The sequence below is a fragment of the Triplophysa rosa genome, linkage group LG5 (assembly GCF_024868665.1).
Source record: "Triplophysa rosa linkage group LG5, Trosa_1v2, whole genome shotgun sequence".
Classification (NCBI taxonomy): Eukaryota; Metazoa; Chordata; class Actinopteri; order Cypriniformes; family Nemacheilidae; genus Triplophysa; species Triplophysa rosa.
The window spans coordinates 16,472,657-16,489,472 of NC_079894.1; the positions used below are offsets into that span (position 1 = coordinate 16,472,657).

At 36.2% G+C, this 16,816-nt stretch overlaps 5 protein-coding genes across 10 annotated transcripts; 2 read left to right on the forward strand and 3 right to left on the reverse strand.

The window, feature by feature from the left end:
• The first annotated feature begins 196 nt into the window (after positions 1-196).
• imp3 (IMP U3 small nucleolar ribonucleoprotein 3) lies at positions 197-2,688 on the forward strand. The gene is made up of 7 exons (XM_057333852.1): positions 197-419; positions 647-754; positions 852-926; positions 1,091-1,170; positions 1,947-1,998; positions 2,124-2,196; positions 2,413-2,688. The coding sequence occupies exons 1-7, from the start codon at positions 283-285 to the stop codon at positions 2,437-2,439; spliced, it is 552 nt and encodes a 183-aa protein (XP_057189835.1). The 5' UTR covers positions 197-282; the 3' UTR covers positions 2,440-2,688.
• A 119-nt stretch (positions 2,689-2,807) lies between these two features.
• sec22ba (SEC22 homolog B, vesicle trafficking protein a) lies at positions 2,808-4,668 on the reverse strand. The gene is made up of 5 exons (XM_057333851.1): positions 4,479-4,668; positions 4,205-4,314; positions 3,956-4,116; positions 3,570-3,716; positions 2,808-3,105 (listed from the first exon to the last, which is right to left on the reverse strand). Exons 1-5 carry the CDS (start codon positions 4,551-4,553, stop codon positions 2,951-2,953), a joined length of 648 nt encoding a protein of 215 aa, XP_057189834.1. The 5' UTR covers positions 4,554-4,668; the 3' UTR covers positions 2,808-2,950.
• Positions 4,669-4,718: 50 nt separating this feature from the next.
• zgc:55943 (uncharacterized protein LOC406337 homolog) lies at positions 4,719-9,765 on the forward strand. 5 transcript variants are annotated; one of them, XM_057333857.1, is made up of 7 exons: positions 4,860-5,246; positions 6,994-7,132; positions 7,813-7,898; positions 7,972-8,036; positions 8,129-8,189; positions 8,304-8,368; positions 8,523-9,765. In XM_057333857.1, the coding sequence occupies exons 2-6, from the start codon at positions 7,042-7,044 to the stop codon at positions 8,340-8,342; spliced, it is 342 nt and encodes a 113-aa protein (XP_057189840.1). In that variant the 5' UTR covers positions 4,860-5,246; positions 6,994-7,041; the 3' UTR covers positions 8,343-8,368; positions 8,523-9,765. The 5 variants fall into 5 exon arrangements, with proteins under 5 accessions (XP_057189839.1, XP_057189841.1, XP_057189840.1 ...); XM_057333856.1 differs by lacking the exon at positions 4,860-5,246 and adding an exon at positions 4,719-4,775 and having other exon boundaries at positions 8,304-9,765; XM_057333858.1 differs by having other exon boundaries at positions 4,850-5,246; positions 6,994-7,099; positions 8,304-9,765.
• On the reverse strand, positions 9,315-11,019 carry tsen15 (TSEN15 tRNA splicing endonuclease subunit). Its single transcript, XM_057333853.1, has 4 exons — positions 10,835-11,019; positions 10,668-10,749; positions 10,428-10,563; positions 9,315-10,124 (listed from the first exon to the last, which is right to left on the reverse strand). Exons 1-4 carry the CDS (start codon positions 10,886-10,888, stop codon positions 9,956-9,958), a joined length of 441 nt encoding a protein of 146 aa, XP_057189836.1. The 5' UTR covers positions 10,889-11,019; the 3' UTR covers positions 9,315-9,955.
• A 163-nt stretch (positions 11,020-11,182) lies between these two features.
• acbd5b (acyl-CoA binding domain containing 5b) lies at positions 11,183-16,751 on the reverse strand. Of its 2 annotated transcripts, XM_057333844.1 has the most exons (12): positions 16,649-16,751; positions 16,308-16,385; positions 16,019-16,139; positions 15,819-15,891; positions 15,615-15,738; positions 14,719-14,916; positions 13,874-13,968; positions 13,250-13,445; positions 12,733-12,914; positions 12,598-12,645; positions 12,378-12,487; positions 11,183-12,290 (listed from the first exon to the last, which is right to left on the reverse strand). In XM_057333844.1, exons 4-12 carry the CDS (start codon positions 15,846-15,848, stop codon positions 12,263-12,265), a joined length of 1,011 nt encoding a protein of 336 aa, XP_057189827.1. In that variant the 5' UTR covers positions 15,849-15,891; positions 16,019-16,139; positions 16,308-16,385; positions 16,649-16,751; the 3' UTR covers positions 11,183-12,262. The 2 variants fall into 2 exon arrangements, with proteins under 2 accessions (XP_057189827.1, XP_057189828.1); XM_057333845.1 differs by lacking the exon at positions 15,819-15,891.
• Between the last annotated feature and the right edge of the window lie 65 nt (positions 16,752-16,816).

The window sequence follows — 16,816 nt, forward strand, 5'->3', positions numbered from 1 at the left end:
TCTCATTGTATGTTTTTGTTCGTTTTTTAAAAGTTTGCGTTCATTTTTATTGGCACAAAAGGAATCCCATAAAAATTGCATTTGTTTGCCTTTTGGAAAGCGATGGATAGACGTGATCGTAGTTTCTTTCGCCTCGCCACTAAGCGGCAGCGATGAGATGCAAACCCGTGCAACCATCTTCTCAAAAACACTATGAATGTAAACGTGTTTCCGGTTTTATTTCATGTGAGCGTGGTAGCTCTCAGTCACGCTTAGATGTAAATAAAGACTTATTTTTGCTAGATGGTTCGAAAATTGAAATTTCACGAGGAGAAGCTCTTGAAGAAAGTCGATTTTATTAGCTGGGAGGTTGACAACAATCTGCACGAGGTGAAAGTACTGAGAAAATACCATATTGAGAAGAGGGAGGATTACACCAAGTGAGTTAAGAAAATCATTGTTAATATAAATATAAAGTTTCTTGGTGCCTTTTATTTTAGAAGCACCGTGTATCTTTGTGTAGCTCATGGTTCGAGTCCATGGAAACAATTTGACATTTAGTAGGTTGTACCAAATGCATAAATGTTCATCTTTTTCTAAGAAACATGTTTAAAATCAAGACGATGATTTGTGATGTTTATCTAAAAGATAATATAATTCTCCTTAGGTACAACAAACTTAGTCGAAACATCAGAGAACTGGCACAGAAAATACGGGACTTGGATGAAAAAGATGGTTTCAGAGGTCAAAGCACAGCTCGTCTCTTGGAAAAAGTGTACGTGTGCGGTTTATTGGGCATTTTTGGGGCAGCACACCCATATGTGTACTTTAGCCTTGTCTGAAGATTGTTATTAATGTTTTAAGTTTTGCAGTTACAGTGTTGGCTTAATACCCACCAAACAGAATCTTTCACTTGCAAGTGAAGTCAGTGCATCTGCATTCTGCAGGTAAGACATGCAGCGAACATACCTGTGATGTACAATAGGACTAAACAAATGGGGAAACAATAAGTAATAGCAGTTTATTGAGAGCCTGTTTGTGAGAAAATAGTTTTAAAACGCACATTTTGTTCTTTTAAATGTTTTTTAATGGTTTGTTTTGTTTTCATTAGGAGACGGCTTCCCACAATTATGCTGAAACTGCGCATGGCCCAGAATCTTAAAACAGCTATAACCTTTATTGAGCAGGGGCGTATCCTTCAATCATACATTTAAGAAACTGAACCATAAATTGCTTTCAAGTTCAAAGAGTTCCTAATATTGCATTGTGCTGTGCTTAACTGGCACAAAATAGACTGTATAAAAATAACTAGTTATTGTTTTTTTTAATAAGTAATAGACACGGACAACTAAAGCCAAGTTCACATTACACAATTCTAAACGTTTCAGCCGTTCGCTCAGTTCAGACTACATGACTTGCTCTCTGTGAAATCTGGAGTCTTTAAGTTGTTAATGTGTTCACACTACGTAAATGATCTGCAACAGGAGGTGACACTACACGAGCTGTGAACAATTCTGTCACCCAGTGACTCAATCCGGTCCCCAAACCACGTTTTGTCACAAAAAAACGCGAGAAGTGGACAGGAAAATGACACAAAAAACATGCGACATGGGAATTGTTCATGTGATAATGGACGTCGGCTCCAGATATTTATCATGCTAGATATTTGTCTGGCGTCTGCGAGGCGTCAGGGAGCCTCTTTGATGAGTCGTTTACTAGTTCACACATAATGATTGGTGAGCGCTGATCGCACGCTGTTTTGCCCCCGATCACAGCCCGACCTGTCGGCGAGCTCAACGATTTGCAAATCGGGCTTAAAATCATGTAGTGTGAACTTGGCATAAATTTTTTTGTTTTACCTTGGTGTACTTGACTTGACCTGTATCTCCGTTTATGCTGAATGTGCATCTTGTAAAAAAAATTATATCCGGAGAAAAAATAAAGCCTTTCTTGACTAAGATATTCAGATATTCGAGTTGGCCCTGAGCTTGTCACTGATCCTGCTTTTCTTGTAACGAGGTCAGTTAAAGCAACCCTCAATACGCTTCTTTACCTGATTACCCACACACTTTAATTTTGGCATTAGTATGACTGTTGAAAAACTGGTACTGTACCTAAAACATTATTATTGTGCAATATTAAAGGAGTATGGAAGACTTTGTCACGTGGGTGGATTCCTCCAAGATCAAACAACATGTGATGAACTACAATGAGGAGGTATGTTCATGTATTTTATCATGTAATGTTTATACGCAATCAGCCAGTATTCATTTCTCAAGACATTTTTTTTACGCAGCCCTACTTGTGAGAAGTAATAGTTTTTGATGGCAGAAAACTGTTTTAAAAGCATATTTTGTGGTGGATGTCGATTTTACATTGTTTTGTGTATGTGAATTGCTATTATATTGTTTTTTTAATCTCTCTTTTTTTCAGAGGGATGATTTTGACCTTGTGGTTTAAATTTCTTAAATCCAGAAGGAATTGGTCTAACAGATCTGATGGTCAGCATATAAAGATCAGCTTTCATCACGTTAATTTAACTATGCATTTATTTGTAAGCACAAGTGTATTGAAGTGTTTTTTATTTTGTTTTGCATCAAGTATGTTTAACATCTGAACAATAAACCTTTACAATGTTTTTGTCATTATGTACTTGTAGCATAATGTGGGCTCCTTCAAAATTACAATTAAACAGTGTTTTTCACATTTTCCAAACTCCTGGTATGAATTCAAATGAACACCACATACACCTTGCATAGCTTAGTAATACTTATATTATGAAAAAAATCAAACCAAAGTACATTAACAACTTTCACCTACAGTTATAAATTAAGTTACAATAAAACAGTGAAAACGTGTGAACACATCACATTCTTCATTCAGATGCTATTTAGTCTCTCAAACATCACTTTAAGGCCATAATGAACTGTTGGATGCCCTGAGAGTTTCTGCTTGAAGTTGTCATTTACATTCACAGCCACCAGAAGCGTACATACACAATGAGCGTGATGAGAATAACAGCACCAGCAGCCACTTTAGCATAGGTGGACCTTGTGTTGAGATATTTGGCATCGCTGCGGTACTTCTTGGACAAACTGGACAGATTGGCAGCTTTGGAATCCAGAGCTGCAGAAAGAAACAACAACATGCTTTAATAGCATTTAACAAAACCAGAAACTATTAGGAAATAACTTTAAAACATAATAATAGGAAAATAATCAAAAGATTAAAGGGATACTTCACCCAAAAATGAAAATTTTGTCATTTTTACTCGCCTTCCGTTCCAAATCTAAATTTATACATTTCTTTGTTCTGATGAACTCAAAAGAAGACATTTGAAGAATGTAGGACAGTAAACAGTTCTGGGGCACCTTTGACTACCATTGTATTTTTTCCTATTATGGTAGTCAATGGGGGGCAAAATCTGTCTGGTAATAAGCATTCTTCCAAATATCTTTCTCTGTGTTCATCAGAACAAAGAAATGTATACAGATTTGTAACAACTCGAAGGTGAGTAAATGATGAAAGAATTTTTATTTTTGGGTGAAGTATCCGTTTAAAGTACGTTAATGGTAATAGTTTTCACCTACCAGACAAAGCTTCTCCACGTTGGAGAACCTCCTCTATATTGGCAACCATAATCCTTTGAACATCCTGCAACTCTGTATTGATGTTGCCCATATTTCTTCGTGCTCTGCTGTCAACGTAAGACTTTTTGGTCTTCTGTATGTATGTGTCTGGGTATAAATTTAAATGTTTATTTTTGCTTGTATCCAAAAAGACTAGTAAACCAGTAAACATAGTAAACTAGTAATAAATATGCATAGTAAACTATGTTTACTTTGCTACTTACTACAAGACAGTCCACTAGAATGACCTGCTGTCAGGTGTCTCCCTCAAGATCTTTAACCACCACACTAAAATATTCAAGTATATAACTCAGTGAATTTCTAGGACACATTCTGATGTTTCTTACCAAATTCAATTAATGAGTATGGCCTCGAAACTGATGGGACCTTTTTCCCATACTGCTCACTGAATTCTCCCTCAAGATCCTCCAGATAGGCAAATGCCAGTTTCCTGGGGAATCCTGCTTCACATAAGGCCAAGTAACACACTCCCTTCTCAATGGCATAGCTAGAAAAAAAAGATTTTGATGTGTGATGACATTCAGAATATAAGTCAACCACAAACTATACGTGCGCGTGCGTGTGTTAGGACTTACTGAAAGCACATGGTACCTGCTTCTAAAGTACACCGTGCAGGACTCCGTTCATTCAGTTTTCGACAAAGCTGCTTGGCTTGATTCTGATACTTCTGTAAATCTCGTCCAGACTGTAGGATTATAACTTTAGTAACTCGTATTTCATAAATTAAAGTACTACACAATCACAAAGAAACAAAGTATCCAGCGACTCAGACTGACTTGATCTTTTTGTACTTCAAACTTTATGCATACTTATTTGAAGCATGGAGAACTGCTTGCGATTCATACATACCTGCTCATCCTCTTGCATAGATGCAGCAAGTGGCAAGCCGTCGGCGACTCGAACGATCATAGTCAGCAACATCATTTTGACTGTTTTCTTCTCTTCTGTCTACTCTAAAGTGAAGCTATCTACCTATTATTTCACTGACTGGTAGAAAGTGACACATTTGAACTGACAACAGCGTTCAGATGAGTTGGCCGGAAGAGGGTGTGTTACCTCAAATTCGTTCCGACATTCGCATTTTTTGCTTATTAATGTCAGGAACTTCACCGGAAGAAGACAAAAGAAAAGACCCAGAAAAAACAGGTTTGTAATCAACAAAAATGTAAGAACATAAAAAAACGTTAAATTCCCCATTGATTCATAAAAGTTACACTAAACCTTTGCATTATTTACATGTATTGCTCAATAAAAATCGAAAAACATATAGGCTTTTGGTTGTTCGCTTCGTTATGTATAACATTTTTGCGTGCAGCAGAAAAGGATTAACAACTTTACTTTACAAACATTTACAAAAATCTCAAAATATATGTAGCGCAGATTAACCCAAAATTCAGCCAGACAATTTGTACTTTTTAAACATGTTTTCAATGGGGAAAATCAAGGCAATCGACAGTGTTGGGTAGATAGCGTCTGTCTGCTCACGCCGATCGTTTCGATGAATCGACTGCTCATGTCTGCACACTGTTCAGACCATACAGTTAGCTGATCTCTCTTGAGCGCTTTTCTTGCTGCTGATCACGAACAGCGCGATTAACCTCTGCATCTGCACTGACGGTAATATCAGTTGTATAAAGTGATTCCTTACGCTGTTTACTTTCTTCACATCTTGTTTTATTGACGCAATTTCAAGAAATCGAGCGAAATGTGCCTTTGTGTTGCGACTATTGTCGTCGTCACCTATGTTGTGGTCAACAATCCCACAAAACAAATCAGATTCACGCCTGGCGATGATCTGATTTTGAAAACATTTATACCAATTCGTGCGTTCTGGTGATAAAGATTATGTGCAATGTTCGTATGAATTCCTGCATTAAATCTGGGTTTTGTCTTCGCGTGATAGTTAACGCGTTATGCTAAGAAGTGATTATTATTGTACACGTTCGTTACAAGGCCACATTGCTTACTTGCTGTGATGTTAGATTAGGATGGGACATTTTTGGATATTATTATTATTTGCTTGATTTCCAGACAGGTCATTGTTGTTTAATGCTTAGTGCTCTAACCTATAGCACTATTAGCTCAGCGTCACAGCACATCTTTGTGTTATATGGACAGTTGTCACTATTTTTGAGAGCTGTGGTTTGTATATGGTGTGTGTTAACGGTTCTCACCTCTGAGAGCGATTAGTTCAGCCTCATTGGATTGGCTGCCACTGTGTCCAGCTCTTTTGATGCCACACAAGGGCCCTTTATGCGCGAGGCTCCAGCTGGACACGCATGTGTGTTCTGATTGGATGATGTTCATATACGAGAATTGACGTCTTCAAGTATAGATAAAAGTCGCATTTTAATGTTATTTTTAAAAAGACAAATATACAGTGTGACTAAATAGTATTTGGACACTTTAGGAATTGTCAAATCTATGAATGTCATAAGCATGAATATCATAATATTAAAGTGTCAGTTTTGGTAAATATGGTTGGTTGTCTTTGCAAGTTAATGCTATATTGTAATTCTGTAGTATGTGTACATGCATATATTTTGTATTCTTGGAGAGAGAATTACACTACATTTGCCAAAATGTGCAATGCACAAGAGAGCACATTGTGGTATCCCGCAATGTACTTCTATTTTCAGTGGACTATGTAGTATTAGTCATAATTTTAAAACATTATTATTGCATATTAGCATAATGTTGAATAAAAATGTACAATGACAACTGGACAGTTACTGTCTGATGTGTCTGACGTCATACAATAGCAATGTAAGATGCTACTCATTAATGAATAGTTCCACTGTTTTCAGTAAAAAGTAATCTAATATTAGTTTCCAAAACATTCATTTACTTCAGAAATAGTCTGAAACATTTTGTTTGTTTGTGTTGTTGTTTTGAAACTGTCTATAACATAACTTTTTCCCAAAAGCTTTACTCTAACTCAGTCTCTTGGGTATAACTTAAAGAAAGTCATAGAAACCCAAGCACATAGAATCTCAACTTTGACCAACTTAAGGCCTATATCTATTTTAACCTAACCAGATACCTTGTCTAACCCTAGCATTATATCACACCATTTACAGTGTTTATTTCGATCTGTGATTGCACAGAAAAACGTCTAACACTTTCTAACCTCTATCACCCTTCGCCTTAACCCAAATTCATATCAGTTGCTTGGCACAAGAAGTAAACACAAATGTGACATACCCAGATATGAAATTGAAGTTCAGTGTACGTCAGTACTGCTAGATGAAGCTCCACGCTAGACATAAATTCATTCATTTAATAGCTAATGTAGTCCGGAGGTTTTGTCCTAATACTTATCTTTTTACAATGATTTTGTTAGACTGCTGTGTTTTGTGATCAGGTGCAGTAGAGAGTGCCATGCAGGAAGGTGAGGAGAGAGAGTGAGGCGATGGGCTGTACCTCAGCCAAGCAGTTGTCATCAGTTCCCAATGATGAAGAGGGTCGGGGTAAGAACTACAGCAATGGAGATGCCTTCTCTGGTCAGTGCATCTGCAGTGCTTTTGTGTTTCTGACTTCCCTAGAATATTGATGGAAGCGTATGTTTAGATTGTGATGGATTCAGAATCAAATTAAGAATACATTTTAAATTTAAAATCAGTTCTTGAATTTTAATCAAAACATTTTAATTATTAAAATCTTAAGAAATTCGTATTACTGCTGTCACGTCTACTATCAATGTCCCAGTTTTTTCAGCATGTATTACTGTGAACTATTACACAAAACATATTGTGTATTTTAAGATTTTGATATTAATAAGCAATATTAGAATTTACCTATATAAAATTATATTTTATTTATCTTGTTATAAATACTAATAATAATAAATCAACTTTCATTTTATGATAATTTGAGCATTTTAGGATCATTTGCTTACAAACTCGATCTAAAAAACTTAAAATATACATTTTCAATCCTCAATCGACCTTGTATTGGAATACATTATGATGGGTAAGATAAGGACAGACTCAACATTAAGTTACATTGTCTTGTTAGTGTAAGTACTATGTGTTCATTTAAAAGGCACTTAACTAAAGTGATTTACAGTACGCTACTTACAGGAACAATCCCCCGGAACCTTTGAGCATAATGGTGGTAGTTTATCTCATGAACCTCCATCCAGCAACCTTAACTTGAGTGTTTTATTGTGTATGTGTTGTAGATGAATACAAGCTGAAAGGAGTTGAGAAGGTGAAGTACATGCACGGAGAAGAGGAGCGCATGAACACACGAAACCAAGAGAACTTGGTAACGACCGGTACACACTTGGTGATATTAATATTTTAATAGTTGTATCAATTTACTCAAGGTTTTTGTTTAGGAAAAGAGCACATTTTTGCACAAGGGCAGGCATAAGGATGCCACTGGGAATAGTAATAAGATAAGGTATGTGTGTGTGTTTGGGTTCTTGAGTACCAAAAAAGAAAAGAGACGTTGTGTTGAAGACCAATGTTAACCAGGTCTTGACTGTTCCTCAGTATCCACTCTTCAGAAAGCCAGCAGGAGTTCTTCAGAATGCTGGATGAGAAGATTGAAAAGGTGTGTGAAGTGCTGTGGAATGCGTCACTCACATTTACTTCAAAACAGCCTTAAATCACAGCTTATTTATCCAGTTTTGCAACAACTTCATTATTTTCACTCCTATTTCCATAGGGACAGGACTACTGCTCTGAGGACGAAGATATGACATAGCATGCTGAGACCTCGACCCGCCAGCAGTGAGTCAGAACTGCCCCAATGTTCCTTACGACCCCTTTCCATGCCTTCTTACCCAAGTTTACTTATCTGCAAAAGCATGGGGTTAATAATATGGTTGATAGTGACATTCAACCCTCTTATTCCCTCAGTTTACATACTACACACTTTTCCCAGATGTCTTACAGGTCTGTCTTGATGCATAGTATTAGGAAGGTAGGGGGCATGGAAGGCCTTGTTGAAGGAAGGTGGGATTTGGCCCAAGTTTTAAATGAGAAAGCCATTTTCAGACTGTTCCTCAATCCCTTGCCTTACACAACCCATAAGCCTACTCATAGACCTCAGACTACATACAACAGAGAGCCATGCACAGAACGTCCTGGATTTCGCCTTTCCTTTGACATGGGCATCTTTTGGACACTCACACGGGAAATACAGCACATGTACCCACCCCAAGGGATGTCCAGAGAAGATGGGTGAACCTGAGGCGGAGATGCACACTAAAAGGGACTTTGCTGAGAGACTAATTTGATGCTGAGACACAGGATGTGAAATCTTATGAACAGAAACACAAGGCCATTTATAGCATTCCAAGTGTTTTTTTTACTGTGTGAGCAAAGTATTTTTCACCCACAAATGTACTGTTACGTGTTTTTGACCGTTGAGTCATGTTACAAAGCTCAGGACAGTGGTACTGTATCATCAGTAGATTTGTTGTTGGACGAGTGCAGTACAGTTTTGTCATAGTCTGTCTTGGATGTCGGGTGAGTATAAATGTGGCTGAATGATGAATAGATCACAGCATCTAGCGGAGTAATGTTTAGTGACACTAGTTCCAGTATCATAAGGTCATTTAGGTTTCTAATACTCATTTTGTTGTATAAATCAGGCATTAGCTTGGCATTTACATTATTTACATTCCATTTTTATAAGTTGATATGAAAACCAATACAAGTTTTGAAACCAGCCTTCTGAGAGTTTTACATAGATACATTTTATTACAAAGAAGTGCTGTTTCTTTTTACAGTTATGACAGTAATGATAAACTTACCCTTAAGCACAGTGTTGTTTTTTTTTGAACAGACAACAATAAGCCATTTTTTGTCTTCTCTCTCACCCTAAAGTGAACAATATCCCATGTGTATGGTTGTACAAGTTCTCTATGCAGTTGGGCCAAACAATATTGCCAAAAATGTTTGAAGCTGAATGAAAAAAAAAAAATTCAAAGGGTAAACAAAGGCATCTGGTTTACTAATGTTATCTTTTTTTTAAGCTCTGTATCATTAATGTTAAGATAAATTACCAATGTATTTTGCTTAGTCTGTTTTCCTTGCACTGCTTAAGTTTTGGGGTTTTATACCATGTAATTTTACACAACTGACATTTCAAGTATTTGTCTGAGTAAAGAGGAGCCGCTCAATTGTGTTGTCTTTAATACTGTAAATCTCTTTACAGTGGTATACAGTAGCAAGATATATTAGGATGAAGGCAAAAATATTCTAAACAAATCACGTCTCTCGTGTTCAACCTCGGTTTCTAAACTGTCCTGCATCAATCATAATCGCAATGATTACTTTTGGATGTGTTTATTTATGCTGGATCTGGGTGTCTCATGTTTGTAACCTCCGTTTACGATGCTGTCGGCGGCCCTGGTCTTGGATGTCCAATGGAGGATCAGGGGTCAGAAATCCATCACACAGCCTCTGGTACACCAGACTGGAGTCAGACGCCACTGCACACAAGAGCATTGGGGAACCTTTGTCTAAAACACAGCGTAACCTAAAAGATGGACGGATTTGTAATGTAAACATTTTATAACAAATGCTTTTAAAGTTATATCATATTGATAACATCCATTTTGAATAGCATGCATACAATGTCTATACTACCGTCCTAGATGATTACCTGCATATCACTTCCACGTGACAGCCTTAAATTTTGTAAATGGTAACAGAATTTTTTTTATGTTTCTCTAATTCCGTTTGGTGTCGCTAAAATGGCTTGCAGCAACTTTCAAGAATTATGACTTATTCATCTACTTGGTAATACAAGTATTCTTTGATGGTTTTGACTGTTTCTTACTCTCTGTGCTTGATGGATCTATGTGAAGGGAGTGGGTAGATCATCTGGACCGTGTCTCCCCCTTTCTCTCGACCCTCCAGCAGAACCGCCTGTAACTCTGGACAGGAAACGCCAAACACCCCTGACCAGCCACGAACTTAAGGGGAATAAAGACAAGACCAAAGACTTTCTGTTACGTAATGCACATTTATTTTTATTGTTGCAATATAACTACAATGTGGTGATATTTGCTTATGTCACCTTCTGTTAGATCCATGTACACCAGGAAGGCAGCATACACTTGAGCACTGTCACCCACATCTAGACGCATAAGATCTTGGTACTAAAAGGAAAATAAAATTAACGGCTATTTGGTCCAAATGTGCAAGGTATCAGTTTATTTTTTTTTAAATGTGGCTCGCTCTTACCACGCTGTGCTGCTGGATCCAGTTCGGAACATCTGCTTGATGTGCTTCGTCCATTACAATTTTTCACTTTTACGATGCTGTTTCCCACCAAGCACATATTTAATTAATACATTTTACTAAACATATATGCATAGACTTTCCACGTGCACACACGACTCGGCTAACCGTATGCACCTCTCAACAACGAATCTTACTACGAGAAAGGCATGATCTCATGAATATTAATTACGTCCTGCTGACGTCTATGGTAACGTCTCGGAGCGTAGCTTCGTTTACTTTAGCGAGAACGTCACGCTATCTTAATATTCATGAACCAAGCCTTCAATGTAATATCTTTGGTTACATCAAAACTCGCATGCTTTGTAAGTCAGTGGCTTAACAGACATTGTTTTGTATGTTAAGACCTCATAGGCAAGCGTATTTTAGATGAGATTAATTTAGATGATTAATTATAGATTAATTTAGCCAAACTGACAAGTCACCAAAGCAGCCGGTTGTTCCTTCACTTAAATGCGTACGGGTAGAAACGACACCGTTTTTCAATGGATCCACATATGAAGCGCTTGAATTGTTGCGCAGGAATCGCTTGTTTGAAAGCATTCACTTATTTACATATTAATAAAATAATCAGTTCACTGAAAAACAAACATCTGTCATTTGCACACCCTCACACAATTTTAACACAGTTTGACTTTTTCTGTAATAGACAAAAAGCTGTTTTTAAATCTAAAAAGATCTTAAATCTTCGGTTTATAGAGCTTAGTCATTTTTCACGATAGTGAGTAAAGCATGACATATTTCTTTGTGAATATTCCTGTTAGGGTCTTAATAGGCTTCAGAGGTCAGATGATTATAGTACATGTGGACAACATTCATATTAAATAGGCTATGAATAATACAAATACAAATAATTTACAAAAACATTGACAATTTAGATAACACTAACAGTAATTATTGTAAAATTTGAATAAGACTTGTGCTTATAAATATGACTACTTGAATTATACAAACAATGGTCCACATATAAAACTCTGGATAATATTTATATCAAATAAGATATATTTCACCTCCATCTTGCTTAATTTTTCTCTTTGTATGGTTTAGTACAACTTTTATCTTCTACGAAATCCTCCTTTGCAAAAGAAAATCCGTGTCCTTCAACAAGTTATATGGGTCCCTAGATTTTTCTTCAAAATGTAATCGTTTAGAAGCTAATGTAAGAATGCCATCATGTGTTTCACAAGGATCTTTAATAGGCAGACTAAGTTGCCAGACTAAACTATCTGCACTCACTGCAGAAAAGCAAACTATATAAAACACAAAAGTGTTGTGATTCAATATATTTGTTTATGACCTAAAGCTTGTATACATTCGATCTAGTAGACCACTTGAAATCTTTTAGGAACTGTTCAGACGGTCCCTGGATCTTCACTTCACTGGATTGTACTTTAACCATCTAAAATAACAAAGATGCACCTCAGATAGTATTTTACTTAACATAACTAAACAGTTCATAGTCAATATGTCATGTCCAAATGCTTACATCTTCCTCTTCTGTAAATAAACCTGCACGAGCCAGTGCACAGCAAAAGGCCACATAACAGCCAGCACTACACAGATAGGGGACAAGTCTAATGGCCACCAAGGTAATCTCTAAAAACAGATGAAAATGAAGATGATATGAGATTTATATATACAATAGATTTACTACAGTCTGCTAATAATTCAATGAAAGTCCACTATTTAACTTTATGTAAACAGACCGTATTTGGTGAGTTTGTGCGGCAACTTTCTAAGGAAATACTTTCAATCTAAAACAAAGCATAGACAAATAAATAAAAGATTAAATTAATGCCAGATAAAGGTGGGTGTCTAATATGTTTACATGCTGGTCTTACTTGTGAGGCTGTCAGAATTTCCAGTTTGGTCAGTCTTTGCAGCACATCTCGCATATTGTTCTGTAACTGTGACAGTGTCATGGCGATCTGCGTGTTAAATGCATGCTTGTCCTTGCTTCCTTTCATCTCACCATCTCCTTGGCAACTGTGCTCTGTCAAGTTAGTTCCCACTAACCGACAGCCTGAGAGTACATAAAACATAAGTCATCTATTTACTTATTGTTTCCAAAACAGATATACAAGCATAACAAGAATGATAAGAGTGTTCTCAGTAGAAAATCACTATTGCCAGCATTGTTATAATGAAACACAACAGTATAATCATGACACTTTCATGATTTAATCCGCTGAGTTAAGGGTTTGTTTAAAGCACCACTGACTGTTTTTAAAAGAAAGATTTCTGGTATATTATAGTATTCATTTGCTTTTTAAATGCTGGTGGAAATTTGGCCATCACATTTTTGCCTGTTGACGTCATTACATTCAGATGTTTCTAAAACACTGATTCAAGTCCCACCTCTTCCTCTGCTCTGTGACATTCTGTCAGTTTGGACTGTTCCAAGTGCTGGTGGGTGGGGGACGGGGGGTTTAACTCCCTGTGGTTTTCCATCCTGACTCCCACACTGAGCTTCTCTGTTTCCCCCTTGTCGCTGCTTAATGTTGGCCCCAGCCGCACTTACATCTGCCAAACGGACCCTGGGAACTCCTGAACCCTGGGAAGAGCATCATATACTCCCATTTATATTGCTTTGACATGACAACCAAATACATTTCCTTCTTTATTTCTCCTTTATCTCTCTGGGAAATGTCACAATTGTATCTTTGGACTTCCTATCAATGAGACTGAAACATATGTCTCATAACTTTGAATAATTCATGTCTAGGCCAAGGATTTCAAGTCATACATGGTTTTGCCAAGAACCACACAACACTTTTAGAGTTTTGGTGATATATGAAGTATCAGCTCTAAATGACCTTATAGCAAAATGGATTCTATGTATTACAGCCAGCTCATAAATCACAATCATGTGTTGTTTTTTTCTTTTAATGTTTTAAAGGCTTAAGGTTTTTTTAATCTATTTAAGTGACCCTTGAAAGCATTGAAAAGAATCAAGACTTCATAAATCAGTAAAAACAGTACCTTTTGGGGTTTTTCTGGCTGTTCCATTGAGTCACTGTACAGTTCATCATCTGATTCAGCTGTGTGAGATTTGTATTTGGTCAGAATGATGTCACCTGTATGGAGCATTATGTCATGAAACATCATCATTCTTGGGCTCATCGAGCAAAGCTGACATTATATTTGATTGTTTAATGTTTTCTTATCCTTATAAGCAAGTTGTATGAAGTATCTTTGTGTTTTTGTTTTTTTTGTGCAATCTGCCCCCTGGTTAAAGCAATAACAGAATTTTCTTTTTTTTTAGGTAACTTTAGCCATTTGTTACCTTGGAGCCACAATCATAAATTCATCTTAAATGTACACTGTAAAACTTTGCTGTAGTGTTGCAGCAGGTTTGCCAGTAACTTACTGTAGATTTACTACTTAATACTACTTTCCTATTAGTACTGTTTTCAATTTGAGTTAAACTTTACTTTAATCAAAATTAAAACACTTCAAAATGAGCAAGAAGAGACTGGTCTCATTACTGGATTAGCACAGCAACACTGCAAAAAATTGACGTTCTTCCTAAGCATTTTTGTCTGGTTTTCTAGTAAAACTAATGAAAACTTCTTAAATCACAATACATTTACATATCAAGAAAAGTGAAGATATTTAGTCTTGTTTTATGAAAGAAAATATAAGAACTAGGAAAGTTTAAGTTTAAAACAAAATTGTAAATTAAATCTAAGTTACTGGCAAACCTGCAAAACCACAGCAACGTTTTACAGTGTATTATTGAATAAGTATCAGCTTCAGCTTCGGACTAGTACATGAAAATAATCCAGAAATGTGATTTATAAAAAAGGCAATTTATCTTTAGGTACCAGTACCACTAGGGTAGTTGTCAGATGAGCAGAACTTTGGAGGCTCTGTGCTGGGCTCTCTGCTGTACACCAGTTCCTCTTCTTCCACCTCAGTATTTAAAGAACTGTGAGTTTCATTGGTTGAAGACGATACACTGCTCTCCTCACCGCCATTAAACACAAGTGATCCACCATCCCCTGCTGCCAAAATGTTTAAATCTGTAGAAAAAAATAGAATAGAACACAACAGAACTTGAACGCAAAGCCTCGTGTATTTTTAAATTAGCAATTCATTTTGGTAGGCAAGACCAACCCATCTAATTATCATACCAGACACAGAAAAGTAAGAATAAATTCAAGAATAAATAAATAAAAGTGGAAATAAATACATGCGATAATAAATAAATATAAAAATAAATAAACGTATAAATGTAAAAGATAAAAGGAAATGATAAATAAAATAATCTAAAAATAAAATAATAATAATAATAAAAAAAAATAAAAAAATGGACACAAAAAATAATAAATCAATTTAAAAAATGAAAAAAAAGTTAAAGCCAAGATCAATAATAGCTAAAACGAATTATTTTGTTTTATCAAACCATTCATTCCTTTATTTATTTTCATATAATTACATTTATTCGTTTATATATTTATTTATAATTTTTGCAGGTTTAGTCCTCCATATCGGTGTGGTCAGTCGGTGATGTTGGGTTATGGGAGCTGGCTTGCAGTCAGCATTTCAATTCATCCAATGCAGGGTTTAATGCAGTGTGGACCATGCTTTGTGGGCAAGGGCATTGTCATACTGGAATAGAGAAGTGCCTTCCCCAAACTATGGACGAAGCCGTTTGCCATGCAATCAACAGAATCAATGGGAGAAAGAAAAATGCATAAAATCTATTTAAAGAAAATACCTGTGGATAACTGTGCTGGTTTACTGCGTGCAGCTTCATCTTCATCCTCCACTATCTCATAAAATGGGTCAAGAGCATCCATTAATTCTTCCATCCTGTCTGTGACCGGGAGGGTTTCTATTATCTGTGATAAAACATTTGATGTGTAAATTGTTCCAAGTATATATACTTTTTTATATCTGAGCATTCTACAAAAAACTATACCAGCTGTATTTCTTGAACATATTCCCTCATGGCTTGATCTTTTTACATGTTTCCTAAGGCTTTCCAAGCCTCCCTGCAATGGTATTCAGTAGATATTTACTAATAACATATCGGCATAGCTGTTGAATATAATATCGAAACAAAACTCTGAAATAAACACATCCTGTGTGAAAAATCAAAAGCAGGTGTTTAATATTTACCATTTATCTTTACCAATAGGATCCCAGGAATTTGGTTTTAGGGTATTGCATGGGCCCACAGTGGCTTGTTTGTAGTAACTGTAGAAGATAGCAAGCATGTCATCCGAGAGTTCATAGGCACCTGTATGAAATTATAAAATAGATTATTAAAATGATAAACAAGCCAAGAGAACTCAAGATTAAAGTCTTTTTTTACTTTTTTCTTGTAAAGGAAATTTTATCAAACGTTTATTTAAAGTGGAGAATATTTATTTAAGAAAAACAGATAATGCAGGAGGTAGCCTATTACCATCTTCAGGTAAACTCCTCATCACTTTGACAGCAGCTTCAAACCTCCTTTGGACAGATTTTGGATCCTCCATTGCCCCTTGGATTTAAGAAAATGCATTAAATAACTAAAACGATAGATACACCAATAACAATGACATCATGCAGGAATTATTACTACTTAACTAATTTTCATTTGATGTTGCAACAAATTTGGTTAATTATCATAATATCAAAAAGTCAAATTACGAGTAAAAGCCGTCCAAAATGGCAAAAGCTGGGCTAGTATTGATATGCAATTGTAGGATATTTTGAACTAAACAATAAGCTTCACACGACATAAAACACTATTAAAGAACTTACCACCTGTGTTTTTTCCATTTAAATAAGAGAAATGTACTACACAACGCGTCCTAGGTATTAACTGATTACACAAGTAGTTTGGGTGATGTAGTTTCGATTCCACTTCAGATAATAGAAGTACGGCGCTGTCTGCTTACAAGATCCACAATGCCTTGCGAAACCAGCTCC